The sequence below is a fragment of the Notolepis coatsorum genome (assembly GCF_963971535.1).
Source record: "Notolepis coatsorum genome assembly, chromosome: 8".
NCBI classification, from domain to species: domain Eukaryota; kingdom Metazoa; phylum Chordata; class Actinopteri; order Aulopiformes; family Paralepididae; genus Notolepis; species Notolepis coatsorum.
The window spans coordinates 99,209,491-99,229,696 of NC_140172.1; the positions used below are offsets into that span (position 1 = coordinate 99,209,491).

General features: G+C 41.2%; 1 protein-coding gene across 2 annotated transcripts in view; it reads left to right on the forward strand.

Moving 5' to 3' along the window:
- The window catches only part of akap10 (A kinase (PRKA) anchor protein 10), a 66,756-nt gene that overhangs the window by 31,055 nt on the left and 15,495 nt on the right, over positions 1–20,206 (forward strand). For both annotated transcript variants that reach the window (XM_084319967.1, XM_084319966.1), the window contains exons 10-12: positions 8,832–8,996; positions 9,790–9,899; positions 12,781–12,863. In XM_084319967.1, coding sequence (XP_084176093.1) covers positions 8,832–8,996; positions 9,790–9,899; positions 12,781–12,863 — 358 coding nt within the window. The remainder of the gene's footprint in view (positions 1–8,831; positions 8,997–9,789; positions 9,900–12,780; positions 12,864–20,206) is intronic.

Genomic DNA, 20,206 nt, shown 5'->3' on the forward strand with positions numbered 1-20,206 from the left:
TATAATTATATGGAACACCGGGGGAATAAATAACCAACTCAAACGCAAAAGCGTGCTCACACTGATGAAAAAAGAACATGTGGACATTGCTCTGCTAAGCGAAACGCACATTCTAGAGAAAGACATAGATAAATTAGCGGACAATACATATCATAATATTAGTCACTCTTCTATTGGTACGAGAACTCGGGGTGTAGCCATAGTCGTTAAACGTAAGTTGAATATTGTATTAAAGGGAGTATGGTCTGATGTAGAAGGTCGGATAACTATAGCTAAGATTGTACATAAGAACAGGAAAATAGCGTTGGTAGCGGTATACGCCCCAAATTTGTACGAAGAGGATTTCTTCACTACACTAACCAATGCAATGTTAGACATTCCCGATTACTCATTTATAATAGGTGCGGATTTTAATGCCATCTGGAACCCAAGGATGGACAAATCTTACCTCGTCTTTTCTAGCGAACAAAATAATTAATCTAAGGCATTAAAGGATTGGTCAAAGATTACAGGTGTAAATGACTTATGGCGATTACTTAATCCCACGACCCGAAAGTACTCTTGTCGATCTGCGAGACATAACACATTATCCAGAATAGATTATGTCTTTGCATCACAGAGACTATTTGATAATTATGAAGTGGAAATGATACCCAACGCACTATCAGATCACTGTTATTTACTCCTTAAAGGAACATTTGGTATACTATCCTCCCGAGCCCCAAGATGGCGATTTAACTCGATGCTGCTTAATAACAAGGAATTCATTACACAACTCAAAGAAGCTCTTATAGTATTCCAACGGGAGAATGCAAACTCGGTGCAAGACCCCAGAATATTATGGATGTCGGTAAAGGGAATGATCAAAGATTTCACTGATAGCTTTTCCTCCAAAATGCGCAAGAATCAATGCACAAAACTGGCTGAGCTGGAAACGCTTTACTCAGCGTTATTTAATTCTCTAAAATACAACAACTCAACTCGACTAGAGAATCAAGTTAACATACTAAAAATAGAGATCAATGCCATATACAGACAACAATCGGAAATACAAATACGCAGCACAAGACAACAGCAGTACTCCCAAGGTTCTAAACCTAGTCACCTATTAGCCATGCGATTGAGAATTAATGCAAAATTTGCAGATATAACTACCATTAGAGCACAACAAGTACTTGAAACAGACCCTGTAAAAATAAACGATACATTCAAAAAATTCTACTCCGACTTATATAAATCAGAAACGACCTTTGATCAAAACAAAATGGACACATATCTTAATCAAATTATTCTCCCTAAACTTTCAGAGGATGACGCTAAACAGTTAGAAACACCGATCACACTAGAGCAGGGGTGGCCAACCAGTCAGAGACTAAGAGCCACAAAAAAATGACTGTGGTACCACAAAGAGCCACACCATATACCAGCGTTTCTCAACCTTTTTTTTCAGTCACGGCACCCTTCATGTGTTTATAGGTCTCACCCTCTGGCCTCTGAAGTTGCTAATGTCTTTTTTATTTGGGCCTCACAGGGTTAAAAGTACCCTGTGAGACCCACGGTTTCAAAATTACAAAATCACTTTTAGCCATTTAAAAAAATAATGTTTATTTAAAAAATGTTAAAGGGGAACTATTTTACTATTTCTTTCACTATTTGGGCACTTTTACACAATTCCTGTGAGTCTATGGAACACCTAGGTTTTTTTCAAAAAAAATGCATTGTTTTGTATTTCTAATCAAGTACTAAAAACCGCATTTTTCTACCTTAAGATCTTAAGCCGTTTTGAGGCTGGGCTCCAACCACTGTGTGGCCTGGTGCCAACTGCCACATCAACTGCCACATTATTATGCAGCTGAGAAATCTCTGACATCACAGATATGCACATTTTCAGATGACTCAGTTCAGTGAGGGTGAATATTGTGAGAGGAGAATTGGAAGAATTCGCCAATATGAGAATTAGAGACATATATCCTATTAATATAAGTCCACATAGCTAAGAAACAATGGTAAACACTGAAAAAAGCCATTTATAAGATAGTTCCCCTTTAAGCACATGTATAGTCAATTGGTCCTGTTGTTCAGCCTCACAATGCTATTTGATAGTAAATGTGTTTATATGTCCCACCCTCTGGCCTCTGAAGTTGCTAATTTCTTTTTAATTTGGGCCTCACAGGGTTAACCTCTTAAGCCCGAGATATACAGTAAAAGTGTATATTTTCAGCATTATGTTTGTTTACCAATTATTTGAACTGTTATTAGTGAAATATAAGATTATAGAAATCTCAGGGCATTGAGTCGGAAACCGGCGCATATTGACAGGAGGAAGTGGCACAGCCAAAAGTGAGTGTAGTCTTTTGAAGGAAGAGACTCAGGGCTTTCAAATTTCGAAAAACTACCCTACCCAGCTCACACCAGCCCCTGTCAATCATCTGACTTCTGGATTTACTTTTTAATTTCTCTTATTTTTTGGGATTATCTCCCACAAACCTGAACGTTATTGCCATAAAACAGAACGCAGTTAGTTTCTCTACCTTTCTGTGAACGTGTTGCAATATGATGAAAAATGGTGGAGAAATTTACATTATAAAAAAGATGGCAGAATTCAGTACTGTATCTACAAAACCTTCTGTTTAATCATCTTCCCTTTATTCATTTGCTTAGATTTTTCAGGTCTGGTCAATTTTAGCATGGTGTTATTTACAGTCAAAGATAATTTTTTTTTTAAATAGAATTGATATTCTCCTTTGGTTCATTACAATTTACTCAAGCCTAGTAACAGACACACTATTTCTGACACTGATCCATATATGTCCCTAGATTCAGATACCAAGAACATGCAAATGGACCATTTAAAAAAAAATTGTAAATGTTTATTCTACGTCCTTATGGAATGAGTGACATAAAAAAAAAAAAGGTAAAAAAATAAAAAAAAAGTAAAAAAAAAATAAAAAAAAAATATTCATTTTTTTATTTTTTTTTATTTTTTTTTATGGATGGAAGAGCCGCACATTGACGGGCAAAGAGCCGCATGCGGCTCGCGAGCCGCGGGTTGGCCACCCCTGCACTAGAGGAACTCAAGAAGGCCATAACCGCAATGCAAAGTGGTAAGGCTCCTGGAAGAGACGGTATCCCATCAGAAATGTACCTTTCTTGTTGGGACATAATTGGACCCTTATTACTAAATATGATCTTATACTCAGTCAAGGAGGGGAACTTCCATAAGAATGACAATATTGCACTCATAACAGTCCTCCTTAAAAAAGACAAAGACCCCAACGAGTGCGGTAGTTATAGACCTTTAAGCCTCCTCGGAACCGATATCAAACTGTACTCTAAGGTATTAGCCATCAGATTACAAAAGCATATGACGTCTTTAGTTCACCCGGACCAAACTGGCTTCATAAGAGGCCGCCTGATCACTGATAACATAAGACGAATACTGCACGTACTAGATGCCGACAAGGATGACACCATACCTAAGGCGATGCTGTCCCTGGATGCTATGAAAGCCTTTGACAGGCTGGAATGGTCGTATCTATGGGCAGTATTAGAAAGGATGGGGTTAGGAAAAGGATTCATTGATATGATTAAAGTATTATACAAAGACCCATCGGCCATGATTACAACAGGCACAATCATCTCCAAAATCTTTCCGGTATCACGCTCTGCCAGACAGGGTTGCCCTCTTAGTCCCGGACTATTCAATCTATCATTAGAGCCTTTAGCACAATATATAAGACAATCCCAATCCATAGAACCAATCATAATCAAGGGCACACAACAAAAAATGTGTTTATATGCGGACGACGTAATATTGTTCATGCAAAACCCCAACACCACATTGCCTCATCTGCTCAAGTTGATTGAGAACTTTGGTGATTTATCGGAATTTAAGATAAATTGGCCGAAGTCGGCTTTCCTTCCACTTAACACCCCTGCAAAAAAAGATATAACCCTCCCAGGAGAGATACCGATGGTAAAACATTTTAGATGCTTGGGAGTGGAAATATTCCCCACCATAAGACAAACGGTGAAGCACAATTACACAAAAATCCAAAACAAAATCAAAGACGACCTTGATAGATGGGCAAAACTTAAAAACACAGTACAAGCACGGATATCAATAGTTAAGATGGATGTACTACCTAGAATCAACTTCTTCAGTTCAATGCTACCGTTACCCCCTCCAGAGGGTTACTGGAAAAGATTACACTCCTCCACATACAAATTTATTTGGAATAACAAACCACCACGTATAAAAAGATCCACCGCACAGAGAAATAAAGCAGATGGTGGCATGGCATTTCCAGATTTTTTCCAATATTTTAAGGCGTACACATTAAGACCATTGACAACATGGTTTGACCCCCAAGCATTAGTATCCTGGAGAAAATTAGAAGAAAACATAGTAGCCCCACATAGACTGAAGGACATAGCATACACTAAACTACCAATCAAGCACTGTGAACGGAAATTTGGCCCCATAATTACTCATGCGATCCGGATATGGCGTGAATCACAAAAAAAAAATCCTAACTCACATAAATGGCACAATCATACTCCCTTATTCAATAACAATGCACTCTTAATTGAAAAACGACCTATAAGATTCCCTATATGGGAAGAGCAAGGCATACACTCATTAGGGGATGTTTTTAACAAACAGGGTTTTTGTAGTGATAAAGAAATACGCAAAAATGTTTATCTCACTAAGTCCACATGGCTTTTTTACATACAGTTACAGCTATGTTTGAAGTCTCACGGTGTTCCATTAGACATACCAATTGAACACCACAGATACCACAAATTCTTCTATGAAAGAGAGACATCGAGAGGTTTTGTTTCAGATTTTTATCATCAATTACTAACGTCCTCGTATGAAACCCTCCAAATAGACTCTGTCTGGAGGAGGGATATACCAGACCTGGAAAATTACTTTGATTGGCAAGGAGCCTGGGCAAATGTCCGACTTACATCAAGGAACCCGGATCATCAACAAATCAATCTTAACTATATTCACAGGACATACTTGACTCCTATAAGACTGCGCAGAATGGGTCTTAAACAAGACTCCAAATGCTCCCAATGTACAAATGGGGACGAAGGGACATTTATGCACATGTATTGGGACTGCCCACCAGTTAAGGCATTCTGGAAAGATGTGACCCAACAATTATCAAAACTCGTATCTTGGAATATACCTGTACACCCCTCGGTATTGCTATTGAATGATGTTTTTGAGTTTGCAGTAAATCCACAGCTAAAGAGATTGGTTTTATCGGGTATCACAGTAGCTAAAAAGCTGATCGCATCACGCTGGTTTCAACCGGAAAAAATGTGCCGGAAAGTTTGGTTTCTTACATATCTAGATGTGATTTATCAAGAAATATCTACAGCAAGAATTCTGGGTCTCAATGAATCCAAAATGTCAATGTGGTTAGAAGTGGTGGAGAGAATAAAAACTAGCTTATAATGGTAGTGTCTGGTTAGGTGCGAGGGATAATGGAGGTACTTCCCAAGGTGGGGTCCGGGAGGGGGGGGGTTCGAGCTGGAGCATATGTGTGTAGGTTTTTAGATAACTGGTATTAGGGGTATATCTTATATAAGACAATTAACTAAAATGTGATTTCATTGGATGTGCTCTGACAATTAATGCTTGTATATCTTATCGTGTGTTGTCATGTTTGTTTGTGTTTGTTTAAAAAATAATAAAAAAATAAAATACAAAAAAGATAAGAGCAGCAAAAACAGAAGGAAAAACAGGAGGAAAACATTTCCTCATTCGTAAAAACTGATAATAATAATAATAATAATAATAATAATAATAATAATAATAATAATAATAATAATGTAATCATAATAATGATTGTAAAAGTCACTTATTATAGGAGTCAAATTACGTTATACGGAGTCAAATTATCGTTGAATCCTTTCCTTAATCCTTACATCTGAGTTGTTGTTGTTTTCTGTGAGAGCAAGTGGTATTTACCCCCTTCTCATTGAAAGATATCGGTCATAATCAGCCAGTATCACCTCGTCACCTGTGTTCGTAAAGTTTCTGCGTTGTGTTTCTCTTGCTCTGAAGTCGACCTTCTCATACTGGCTGTACAACTGTTTCATCCCCGTTAATGCTATCCGTAATCAGAAGAATTCGACCCTGGCAAACGTGGTACCTTTCTTGGAAAAACGTTGTTTATTCCATAAACATAGCCTCTGTACCAGATGGAAACACCGTTCTGTAATGTCCTTGAACAGTCTTAATTCATTCTTCTCCACCGTCTCTTATGCTATTAGTCCAATGGTTCTGGGCCTCGTCGTAGCCAAAACCTCCCCTGTTAGCCGAAGCTAGCGATGATGTGGCATATTTCCCTCCCCCACCCAGCGAGGGTGAGGAGGGATCTCACACTCTCTGATCGATTGTGCGTCGTGTCTCAATCTGACTAGTCTCCTGAAGACCCCACAGCTTACCGTCTTCAAGTCTCTCGATGTCGACCTCTCTCTCGTGACTGTTACTATGGCAACGGCACTTTGACTTTGACCCAAATCACTATAGCAACGGCGATGTTGATATTACCGCACCTCTTACCCCAAAACAAACGCTGTGGCTTGGTAATGCACTTTCTCAAGATCGAGTAACCTTGACGCTGTGGCTATCAGCTGTTGATGTTAACAGCACAGCCCAAATCCTCATCTGCTGCTATTACTCTGCTGCTAACACAGCTCTGTTGTCCTCCTCCTCTGAGATGGCTATGAGTAGATGCTGTCATCCACCGATATTTACACTATATACACATTGAAAAACAAGGCTACTTCCTTCATCATGCAATAATGCCTTCTGTTTACATAGTAGCATACTAGTGCAGTTGATTCTCTTAGGTTGTGGTCCTGACCATGTAAGACTAGGGATGGGTACCGAATCCGGTACTTTTAAGGGTATCGACCGAATCACGTCGGTACTACCGAGTACCGATTCATGTGAGATCCACCGGTGCCACATTTCAGTAATAATTATATATTTTTAATATATATATATATATATATTTTTTTTTGTCCAATGACGTTTCGTTTACCGCAAAACGAAACCTATGAAGTGTGCCTCACGTCAACGCTCACGCACACAATACACCCTTACAGTATCTAGGTTTTTGACTTGATTCAACAACAACAAAGCAGTCGGGGCATTGGCAAGCCGAAAACGGTCGCAAGTGTGGTTACACTTTACAAAGCTAGATGCAGACAACGCTCGCTGCAATATTATATATATATTAACAAATTGTTCTAAATAAATAATAATGATAATAAATAATTAGAAGTTTGGACAATTTTTTTACAACTGAGGTAGGTAGATTACATTTGTAGAGTCTAAAGTACAGAAAAAGGTACCGTTGGGTACCTGTATCGATTCACAGGTACCAGTACCGCTATCGGTTCAAATGTGAACAGTACCCAACCCTATGTAAGACTGTAGTGAATGCTCACCAACTGAACCTAGGGATATGATAAGGGATTGGGATAACATCAAGACATTACCCTTTAACACTTTAATCGCTGAAGACGCTGTTCAGTGTCTTTCCCCGCCATGCTTATTCTGCCGAAGACGCTGGACAGCGTCTTTGATATCAATATTTCAAAAATCTGTGATCGAAATCATATTTCTCCCCCGGAGACATTATATGTACTGGTGAGCCCCTCTCAACTCTCCAACGGTTCAAGAGCGCCATCTGGTGGCCGATCGCCGGATCGCCCAGGGCAGAAACAGGAAGTGGAAGCTGGTGCTCATTTCAATTCGGTCCGATCACTCGCTTATAGTCCCAGGACTCGAGCTGATCACAACGGATAGCAATCCGTTACCAATAACTCTATAAACGACGTGATTTGGACGTATATACTATTATACAACCTGGAAATGGATAGGATATTTCGACATCCCATAATAGAAAAATTTCTGTTCCACGCTCATCTCCCAACGGCGCGAGGAAGCTACGGTGAGTTTCAGCGATATTTTTTAATGTCTTCGATACTAACTGCTCTAATGATCATATCACCCACACTAGATGAATGATATAACGTTGCCCACGGAATTATAAACGACCCCCCCCCACATCCGGTCAACATCAGATCATACGTAGTAACTCCTAGAAGCACGTCCAGTTGACATTTTTTATCTTGCACAGATTCCTACCAAACTGTATTTGATCATCAATATAATGCATTTAGGGCTATAAATCACGTTCTGAAGAAAGCTGCAGAAAACGATAAAAACATACTTATACTTTAGACCGTATTTTAGTATGAATATGTGAATGAAAAAGTATAACGTTGCTACACCCTGAACAATAGATATAGGACGTTGAATGGGCCATAGTAATGTCAATTTAGCAATACAATTTAAAAAGTTATAGCCCTGCAAAGAAGGGGAACTTCTCCATGTTAAATAGGGCTGGCGAGGGATGGTAAATTATGAATTTAACCCCGGCGATCAAAGTGTTAAAATATTGTTCTGTTAGAAAAAAATAATATGACATTTTAGATTAGGGTTTGGTGGTATACAGGCTACAGTCCTGCCAGTTCATTTATATTTTAAATTGTGTTCTGCTTGAACTTCTCCTTTGACCTTTTATATCATCCTTTTTGGATTTTCTATTACAACTCACTGGCAAAATCATTGATGATGTTACCTGGCTACTGATGAAACGCTGTTGCTGAGAAGGTCATAAAAAGGATGCTTAAAACAAATACGATGAAAACTAAACATGCTATGAAGTACAGTAGTGCATGATATATATATATATATTTTTACAAATTCAACCATTTATTTCGTTCCTCTCTAGGTCTACATGCCCGGCTTCCTGTCTAGTAACCTTTATTACAAATACCTGAGTGACCTCATCCACTCGGTGCGGGCAGATGAGTTTGTGAATGCCAACACTCCGGGTCAGGCTGGGCCTGCGGATAGCGACCGCGTTTCAAATTCCAGCGAGGGTTCTCAAACTCAGGTAAACCCTACACCTGATCCATACGCACACCGCCTAGAGGGACAGACCTGTGTCTGCTGACATTTAGACCTGTCCTTTCTTATTAGATATCTTAACCCTTTAACTACCACACTACATAATGTTAACCTTTCACTACCACACTACAGACGGTTAACCGTCTGTAGTGTGGTAGTAAAAGGGTTAACCTTCTGTAGTGTGGCAGTGAAAGGGTTAACCAAATTTTGATAGTGTGGCAGTGAAAGGGTTAAGGAGCTTGATCATTGTTCCAGTGTAGTTTCTTTTTTCCTTATTTCTTTTTTCTTGGTAGTAGTCATCACAGATAATAAATGTTATAATATTACTTTTCAAACCTTTAAAAGCAACTGAGGTTTCCCTCATTTACAGTTATGTTGAGTTTACATACACAGAGATAAGCCATCATAAATACAGCATAGAAATCACGGCATATAAAAATCACAACAAGACAACAAGGCTTTTAACCCTTTCACTACCACACTACAGAAGGTTAACCCTTCCACTACCACACTACCGACGGTAGAAAGCGTTAACCCTTTGGTAGTGTGGTAATGAAAGGGTTAACCTTCTGTAGTGTGGTTGTGAAAGGGTTATCGTGTGGCAGTGAAAGGTTAACCTTCTGTATTGTTGCAGTGAAACGGTTAACCCGGTGTCGTGTGGCAGTGAAAGGGTTATAACCTTCTGTGTTGTTGCAGTGAAAGGGTTAACCCTTTGGTAGTGTGGTAGTGGGAGGGTTAATGCTGTTCAACATGGTATATATATATTGTGCTCGTTACAGCAAGGTACCAAAAAGGCAGCGGTGAAGATCCTGAAGAACTTTGACGAGGCGATCACGGTGGATGTCGCCAGCCTCGACCCAGAGTCCTTGTACCAGCGGCCCTATGCTGGGTGAGTCAACAATGTACAGACCGTACCCTTTTTTTTTTCATCCCTTTCTTTTTGTCACGTGTAGTAGGGATTGAAACGGATCACAGCCTATTTTAATTGATTTATTCATTGGTGTCGGGTATCCAATCAATTCAGATCCTTTTTATTTTTATTTTATATATATATATTTCTTTTTTACCTTAATTTACCCAGGGTAGGTTCTCTGAGCACGGATGCTCTTTTTTCAGCTACGCCCTGCTTCACATTCACACAGTTCCATTCACACCTGGGAGCTGCCCAGTACAACCACAGTCTGACACCGTTGGCCACTGAGCAACTCCACTGGAGCAGTTGGTGGTTAAGTGCCTTGCTCAAGGGCACTTCAATATCCTACCTACATTGAAATGGTTTTTACTAACTTTAATGTACTTGAAGTGTCCACTGTGCTGCTATATTATCTTGGGAAAATACAAATATGGGATCGGGATGGGGGGCAGAAAACTTTGGTTGGGATCCCTAGTCGTGTGTCTCCAGCTCCTGTGGAGAGATTTTGGATAAGGATGATATTGTTTTTTGAGGGCGATACCAGTATCGGATATGCTCTCATTGGCTGGCCAGTACTGACTGATCTCCACACCCACACACACACACACACACACACACACACACACACACACACACACACACACACACACACACACACACACACACACACACACACACACCACACCACACACACACACATTGCTTCAGTTGCATACTGTATGTGTTGTGGGGTAGGTTTTCTGAAAGATGTCATGACTAAATGTCCTTGTCTGAGAACTGATTTTCTAAATTAATGTTGGATTCTTGCTATTTCTTATGCTGATGCAGGGAAATTTTTTAAAATTCTCTTAAATATTAACTTAAATAACAACTAACTGTCGGGCGGCTAGGTGGTGTAGTGGGCAAGGCACTCGCCACCAGTGTGGAGACGCTAGGATTCGCGTGTTCGAATCCAGCTCTCCACATTGTTTTCAGTTTAGCTGGTCGTCCGCAGTAATTCACATTGGCCGTATTACGGGGAGGGAAAACTGAAGGGTGGGGATCGAACGTTGTGAACAAGCGACTCCTACAAGTCGGTTGGTGCGCCTGCGCAGTAGAATCAGGAAGTGTCGGGGGCAGTGTGAGCCTCCCACGCGTTACTCCTCGACACTGAGAGATCGAGCTGCGCAGGTGAAAAGATGCGACTGCTGTTACCTCAAGTACCGGAGGGGACTTGTGCTATGTATGACTTAGTCCACATTGCAGCCGGCTTGTGGGAGGCAAGAAACAGCGTTCGTGACAGGGGAGGGTTGAATTGGATGATACGAAATTGGGATGGGAGAAAATATAGAAAAATGGGAGAAAAAGTGGATCAAAAAAAAAAAAAAAAAACTAACAAACAAAGCATTTGAATCTTGATTTTGTTATTGATTACCATGGCATTGATTGAAGCATCACATTTACATACACCTACGGCGGCCAATACTGATATTGATCGCATAGAACCTTTCCTTTCTGAGTGAAGTGAACGCCCTTCTTCTCATCATGTAGATGCACTGGGATAGGCCAGACTTAAGTGGGGGAAACACACCAGTAGGCTAAATGCTTGTCCTCTGCTCATAAGCTCCCCACCTGAACCATATTATTTTAGATCGTCTGGAAACTAATTCTCATCTATTTAGTATTCTTATAAATCAAATCAAATCAAATGTATTTGTAAGGCCCGACAACACACGTTAATGTCCCCATGGGCCGGACACGTCTTCTTTAAACAAGTCAAGAAGAAACATCACAATAAATCAAGAACAAAACAAAAACACCATAAAGTGTTTTTTTTTATAAATCAAATAAATGAATGCAACACTCCCAGACATACCCCACGCGAAGGTAAGGAAAAACACACTCAAACCTAGCAATAGGAAAAAATGCACCACAGGCAATGTGGAGGAGAGAACCCTTAGAAGGGCTGTTCAAGGGGGGATCTCACATCTTAGATGTCAATATGTTATATTAATCTGTCATGATGCAAGCTATGATGACCTCCATACTGGTATGTGGTCGTCTCTGCTGTAAAATGCTGCATATTCATGAAATAATCCTATATACTTCAAATTCAAAGTACTTTTATGACCTGTGAATTAAAGTAAGTTCAGCACGCCTTATGTTATATATAATATTATTGGTAGAATGCTGTGGGACTTAGGAGAAGTGTAAATCCAAACACATGACTGAATTCAGGACTTAGGAGAAGTGTAAATCCCAACACATCACTGAATTCAGGACTTAGGAGAAGTGTAAATCCAAACACATGACTGAATTCAGGATTTAGCAGAAGTGTAAATCCAAACACATCACTGAATTCAAATGTCGAGACTGCTGTAGCTTTTTGGGGAAATTTTTAGCTCCTGCAAATCTGGTGGCAGTATTTGATTTATGTGAGAATGTTTTGTCCTTTTGGCCCCATTTATATTTCTTATAATGCTCCGTAGAAAGTTCCTCCCCGCCATCCATCCTGATGTCAGACATACACTGGAATGGTCGGTCTTTGTATTATGAGGAAAAAGGTCACTCTTATAGTCACTCGTGTGGGCCTAAAGGCAGCCAGAATAAATGTCAGATCGGGGGAACGCATCGTCTGAAAAGACATTAGTCTGCGTGACGTAGTTTCATTCTTGGTCTTTTTATTGAATTACCAGGTCTCTCTAATGGACAAGGGCACAAACAAACACATGTATAGCCTACGCGTGCGTGCACACACACACACGCACACGCACACACAGAGTTCTTTGTATGGCCTGAGGCTGCCTGAGGCCCAGTCGTGTCATAGATATGTTTTTTTTTTCTCTCTCGCTCTCTCTTTCCTGTTCTGTCTGTTCAGAAGGATGACATTTGGGAAGGTGAACGAACTGGGACAGTTTATCAGGGAGGCTGAACCGGAGCCTGATGTCAAGAAATCCAAAGGCATGATATAGACGTCTGTCTGTCTGTCTTGTCTGTCTGTCTGTCTGTCTGTCTGTCTGTCTGTCTGTCTGTCTTGTCTGCCTGCCTGCCTCCCTCCCTCCCTCCCTCCCTCCCTCCCTCTATTTGCCTCTCTCTCTCTGAAGAATATCTCCTCAGTCCCTCTGAATATAATCCTGTCCACTGTCTGTTACCATTCTCCTGATGATAGCCCGAAGCCAGAAAGCTTCCTGTAATATGTACGAGGCTCCCCATCCAAAAACAGGATCCTTCTATTTTTAGATCTCAGCAAAGGATAGACAATATGAAACATCTATTATGTATCAGAGAAGCCCTTTATACAAATATAAAGTCGATACTTGAAATACGAGAGGTCCACGTAGCTAAGAAGCTATTATCTCTTACTTAAATTGTTATTACTACAAGAAAAAGGAAGTTATGTTATTCATATATCATAGAAGAGTCTAAATAATTTGTGATTTATAGTCCTCTGCTGACTTTAATGTCTGGATAAACTTTCCAAACATTTTGAGATCGCTTTTGCGCTGGGAGTCACAATAGCTGGTGTAGAGCAATGTATATAGTTACAGATACAAACCATATGATGTACCACAATTTATGCCTAGGGCTTGGTAATACACCAATATTTATTGTTTTATTATCTATCTGTATTATAATATGTGATTTATTTATATTGTGAATTGTGAATTTTGTCTAAATTGATGATTTAAAAAGTTAGTGAAGTTAGATTTCTCACTATTATTTGTGAAAATATTTGAGAATGTTGATTGAAAATTTCATTAGGATATTTTTTAAATTTGAAATGTTTTCATCCATTCCTTTTTATAACCTTTCAGTGGAATTGCGTTGCTAGGGAACAGCTTGGACCCATGTTTATTTCCTGTTGCAATGTTCGCTTATACCAACAGCTGACAGGAACTCAAATGTAGTCTACTTAAAATGTATACCATGGCCTGGGAGAATACTCTTTTCTGATTGATTAGCAGGTGTGCGTTAAAAGTTAAAACCTTTTAACACATTCAGCACCGGGCCTATATGACCAAATTAGGGCTAGCACGCCAGCGCTTTAATCAATGGGAGGACAGGTAAATTTGCGAGTGCTTAAAATATATCTTAAATTATGGCTATGGGTAGGGATGCCCCGATCACGTTTTTTTGCCACCGATACCGATCCCCGATCGTCTTGAGCCATATCGGCCGATACCGATCCGATAACGATCGTTTTTGATTTAAAAAAAAAATTATAATAATATTTTATATATATATATATTTTAATAAAATATATATATTATATAATTATACTTGTAGTTGTATTATCTGCGAGACATCGCCAGTCAAAATGCTCGCTATCTCCACTGTCTGTGTGTATACTCTGCTTTGGTCAAATCACATTAAAGCCCAACTTGCAGGTTAAACCCTACTCTTCAATTATGGGTAGTTTACATCATTGGTATCTAATTTCATTATTAATTTTTTTTCCATTTGACGCCGGAAATGCCACTCAGAAAGGGGTAAAAAGGTCCATGCACGAATAACATGCACGCGCAAATCAAAAAAGCTTATCAGAGCTATCAGGGCCATGACGTCACGTCGGGTATCTTTCCCCTACTTCTGATCCACTACAAGGAGTTTTGACGAGTGCAGAAAGCTATTTCCTTGATCCAAATGGACGCCTTACAAGACGCAAATGGGTTTAATCGTCGGAGACTTTGATGGACCAGCTACAACTGGTTGAAACAAGGTAGTTATAATGTTTAATGTCGTAAAAAAATAACTACATTTACCACTAGGCAGCCTGTTGTTCAGTACCAAGCTGGCTATATCGCTCTGGCTAACGTTACCCCGCTAACGTTCGCATTATGTCTACTGTCATGCATGTAAAAGAGTTTTGGGAACGAGTAAAATGTGTAGGTCCTCTTCTCAGACCTGTGGGGCAAAGCACTGCACACACACCATTTTAAATCGGGTGATGTTAGGAGTTTCGAGAATGCTGGCTAGCAAGCTATGCGCCCCGGCAGCGTGAATATTAAAGGCAACCAACTTGTGTTCAGCTTCTCTCTGATTGGCCACGACCCCACGCCGCTAGCCCGCCCCTTTTGCCGCGAGCGCGGCAGGAACCTTCAAATTCCCTGGTGCAAAATAAATCTGGTAGTTGGTTTATGACGTTAATTAATAATAAACACTGTTAGGACTCTTTTTTTTTTTTTTTTTTTTTTCCTCCATTTTCCTCCGATTTTCTCCCATCCCAATGTTAGTCGTATGCCAATTCCCAGTCCCTTCCTGGTCGCTGCGCACTTACCCCCCACAGTCAGATCATCTGGGAGAGTGGAGGCTACCACGTGCTTCCTCCGACACACGTCCAGCCAATCACCGCTTCTTTTCACCTGGCAGCACGGATTCTCATCGAGAGGGCGTAGCGTGTGGGAGGACCACACTATCCCCCTCAAGTCCTATCCGCGCTTAGCAGGCGCCCCGACCGAACTGTAGGAGTCGCTGTTTACAACGACCCGGACCCACCCCGCCAGCTTCTCCCACCCTCTAATACAGCCAATTGTATTAGTGCAGACGGCCAGCCAAGCTGGTGACAACCCCGGAGCTGTGAGCTGGATTCGAACAGGCGAATCCAGCTCACAGCTCCGGGGTTGGTGACGAACGCAATCTCCGCTCGGCCACCTAACCGCCTCGCACTGTTAGGACTCTTAATAATAAACACTGTTAGGACTATCTGACTCTTAATAATAAACACTGTTAGGACTATCTGACTCTTACTAATAAACACTGTTAGGACTATAAACACTGTTAGGACTATCTGACTCTTAATAATAAACACTGTTAGGACTATCTCGATTCACGCGTCACTACTGTAACTAGAAACTCTGGGTGTCACTGTACATCAGTGTGGAGGCTGACGCCTGACTGATTAACTAGAAACTGTACGCTGTAACGTTATGTTATTTCGTGTTTTTAACGTCATAAACCAACTACCAGATTCACTCGTCACTGTACATCAGTGGAGGCTGCTGAAGCGCCAGCGGGGCGATGCGGTGGTTTCTATCCCGGCTTCCGTGCGCCGCCGCCGGCTTGACTCGGTCCAGCTCCAGCAGCAGCGGCGGCCGTGCTCCGTTGTAGAAGCCCTTTCAATGACAGAGCTCTCATATTTTGCGAATGCATAAACTATATCTTAAATTATGGCTATGTGTCTAATATGGCTGTCACTTATCAATGACTTCGCGACAGCCATATTAGACACATAGCCATAATTTAAGATATAGTTTATGCATTCGCAAATATGAGAGCTCTGTCATTGAAGTGGGTGGTGGCAGCGTAACAGCGTTCACCCTGATGTAAAGTAGCGATTTTTATTGTTTTGTCATGACAAACCAATTACATAATCCCAACATATGTGTAAAGAAACAACATATTCCAGTTAACGGTATATTTTTTTAATGATTCATTACGGTATAAATTAGGTTAACTGGAGCTGCGTATTGCTGGCTCTCACATTTGCGAATACAACAGCGTTCACCCTGATGTAAACAATTCTACAACGGAAGACGGCCACTGCCGCGGGCGGCGCAACTCTCTGCGGTCACGTGGCCAATCAGAGAAACGCTGAACGAAAGGCTGAACACAAGTTGGTTGCCTTTAATATGCACGCGCCCCGGCATGTTGATACAATAGTAGCCCCTTTAGCCCCACTCGGTGCATCAGTGACGATAGCTATGAGCTAACTAACGCTACAAGCTCAAACACCTTATAACTACTACTATTGTCGTGTCCATAGGTTCCCTGGCATAATACTTGTGAGGACAAAGGTATACAAAGAGGAGAGAACTATTTTAAATCGGGCATTGTTATGAGTTTCGAGAATTCTGGCTACCAAGCTAAGCTAAGCTACGTTAGCTAACTTAGCTAGCTTCTAACGGTGTATACACAATATGTACAACGACACAATGATTTTCATTATTACAAATATGGTAACGTGGTTGTGGCTTTTACAAATAGTGGTTAGCTTTAGAGATGGATGGCTATGATCACGGAGCAATAGTGTTGTTAGGTGAAACGGATACATTTTCATTCATTACTCCTCGGCTAGTAGTAGCAAGGCTCTCTGCCTGCCACTAGCTGTGTGTGACTCTCAGAGCCCCCTGGTGCCCTGCACCTGACGTGATGACATAATTTCGATTACACGTGCACGTTATGAACCATTGATTAAAATATCCACGTGCGTGGTGATTGTGTTGGGCAGACAAAATGTTTGTTTATTGAACAAAAATACAACCTGCAAGTTGGCCTTTAAGCATGCCCTCAGCAGGGTATATCTGCGGCTCTGCAGATATACCCTACTCCCTCAGCTAGCCCCGTTTGTGACTGCGATGCAAGCCGGGGCTCGAATACGCATCGAATCACTGTTATAAGACATTGATATCAGGAGCTATCTGTAGCTACTGCTAGCCGGCTCGATAACGTTAAGACAACGCCTCAGTGAACTATTTAGTTGAATGGGACATTTCGTTTTGAACAGTGAGCTAACGTGAGCTAACGGAGGTATCATACACTAGTACTAGACTATTGCTGGAGCATTTGTTGATATCAGGAGCTATCAGTAGCTAGCCGGCTAGATACCGTTAGACAATGCCTCATCATGTATTAAACTAAAAGTGAATAGTTGACTGGGTCATTTTGTAACGGTAGCTAACGTTAGCTCACGGAGGTCCCAGTGTCCCACTAGACTAGACTAGTGTTTACACACGGGTGCGGGAGGGGCTGGAGGAGGAGGAGGAGCAGACGCCGCAGCTCTCTCCGTGTGTCTGAGACAGAACTCAGCGAGTGAGATCTCCGCTCAAAATTGGACCATGTTTTTCGATCGGTTTTGACGATCGGCGAAAATAAAGTATTATCACCGATCACCGATCGCATATTTATACTGATTATCGGCCGATAACGATCGGTGGCCGATCGATCGGGGCATCCCTAGCTATGGGTCTAATACACCCGTCGCTTATCAATGACTTGCTTGCAGTCAACATGTACGAAGCGGATTGTTTTTTCATCGGTACATATCCGGTTTATACCGTTTTGAATACGAGTATAGTTTTCTAGTAATTCCAGAGAAATACGTGATACTAGCCCTTTAGTGGAATACACAAAACACGTTGTCATTTTTCGGCTGATTTATGAATAGTTTTCAAATAAACACTAGATTATCGATAGTATATGTGTCCTTATGCACGATACAAAAGCGGGCTGAAAAATAGCTTATCCGTGCCTTGCTCAGCGCCAATGGCACGCACACACACACACACACACGTTGTGATCGCTATAAAAAAAACATCTGATTAACCCAAGACTGGTAACATAGAGTCCTTACCTCACATCAGATGTTCTGCAAAAAGATTAATCCAATTCCTGATCGCCATTCCAAATATCGATCGCGTCCATTGATCCAACGTTATAGTCCAAAACACATAATCCACGCTGCTCCCAGTCCCCCCAGTCAACGTGGTACAACGATACTGCATGCCCGAGAAGCAAAACCCAGACCGGACTTTTTTTTTTTTATTCACATCCCCAGCCAATCCAATCCAATCATGTGCAATACCATCCGGGAGACGATAGGCGGCGGTATTTGCCCTTTTGCGAGCTCAGACCCATTCCCAACGATAACATCAGGTTGGATGGATGAAAATGAATGGATATCGCTAATAAAATAAATAACTATTAAAACCCGACTATACTTGTGATTGGTGCTCAAGCGATGGCGAGTTAACCCGACTATACTCGTGGTTGGCGTCCAATGAGTTAAGATTTGGCTCAATATCAATCACTGTTCTAAAATCACCACTGTCGGTGGACTCGTCGCCTCAAGTACATTCATGGTTGCGAATTGCAAGGACGTGATGTACAGGAACCTAATAATAGACCTGTTTGCTGTTTACAAACATACCGTGTTTGAGCCAATCAGCAATACCAACTGAGTCACGTGACTACAGACAGACCGTGTTCCAGCCAATCAGCAATACCAACTGAGTCACGTGACTACATACGGACCGTGTTCCTGCCAATCAGCAATACCAACTGAGTCACGTGACTACAGACAGACCGTGTTCCAGCCAATCAGCAATACCAACAGTCACGTGACTACAAACATACCGTGTTCGAGTCAATCAGCAATACAAACTGAGTCACGTGACTACAAACGGACCGTGAGCCAATCAGCAATACCAACTGAGTCACGTGACTACAAACGGACCGTGTTTGGGCCAATCAGCAATACCAACTGAGTCACGTGACTACAGACAGACCATGTTCCAGCTAATCAGCAATACCAACGGAGTCACGTGACTACAAATAGACCGTGTTCCAGCGAATCAGCAATACCAACTGAGTCACGTGACTACACACAGACCGCGTTCGAGCCAATCAGCAATACCAACTGAGTCACGTGACTACAAACAGACCGTGTTCGAGCCAATCAGCATTACCAACTGAGTCACGTGACTACAAACATACCGTGTTCGAGCCAATCACCAATACCAGCTGAGTCACGTGACTATATGCGCGAGCTGCTGCGCTAAAAAAGTATGACGGGGCTCTATGGAGAAACCATGACACATAAACATGACATAAAAGTTGTTTCAAACGAAAACGGCTGGATGTCATTTAGCCAAATCAGCATGGCTCTGAGTGTGAGTCTTTCACCTTTTTAGTACATATCTAGCTTTGACATGGATTGATTGTTTAGATCGCTAGCATGGCTAACAAATGCAAATATATTGTAGTCTGCTCCTTTTTCCCGCTTGATGCGCCCGCACACTGAGTCTGATGTGGACAGCGAACAGGTCTATAGGAGCTGAATAATAGGGACTTTCATTCATTATTTTCGTGTTTGTGCCTGTTTTTACAAGGAAATTATAATGGTTTCATACTCCTTGCTTGCTGATGATGGGAGCTAGTGTTACGCATCCTGTCCCTCACAATTCAACTCGCAACAATGATTTGAGGCTACGACTGACTGATATTTTATGTGAAACATTTTTTTATTGACTTGGGGACAATGGGATGTCTGCAAGCAAGCCAGCCTTTTTGTTGAACATACTGTCGGATCATATTCACTATAAAGGCATAAAGGCTTACTAGCATAAAGTTAGCTTTCTAGGTCATTGTCACTGGCATCAGTCAAGTGACCGGTGGTTGTCAAGCAGTTGCTATGGTAGGTAGCACAGAGGGACTATAATGAAAGTCAGCAGTGAGCAAAGCATAAATAACATATTTCTTTGTTTTAATGTTGAAAATATGAATAAATTGTACATGTTTTTGTCTTT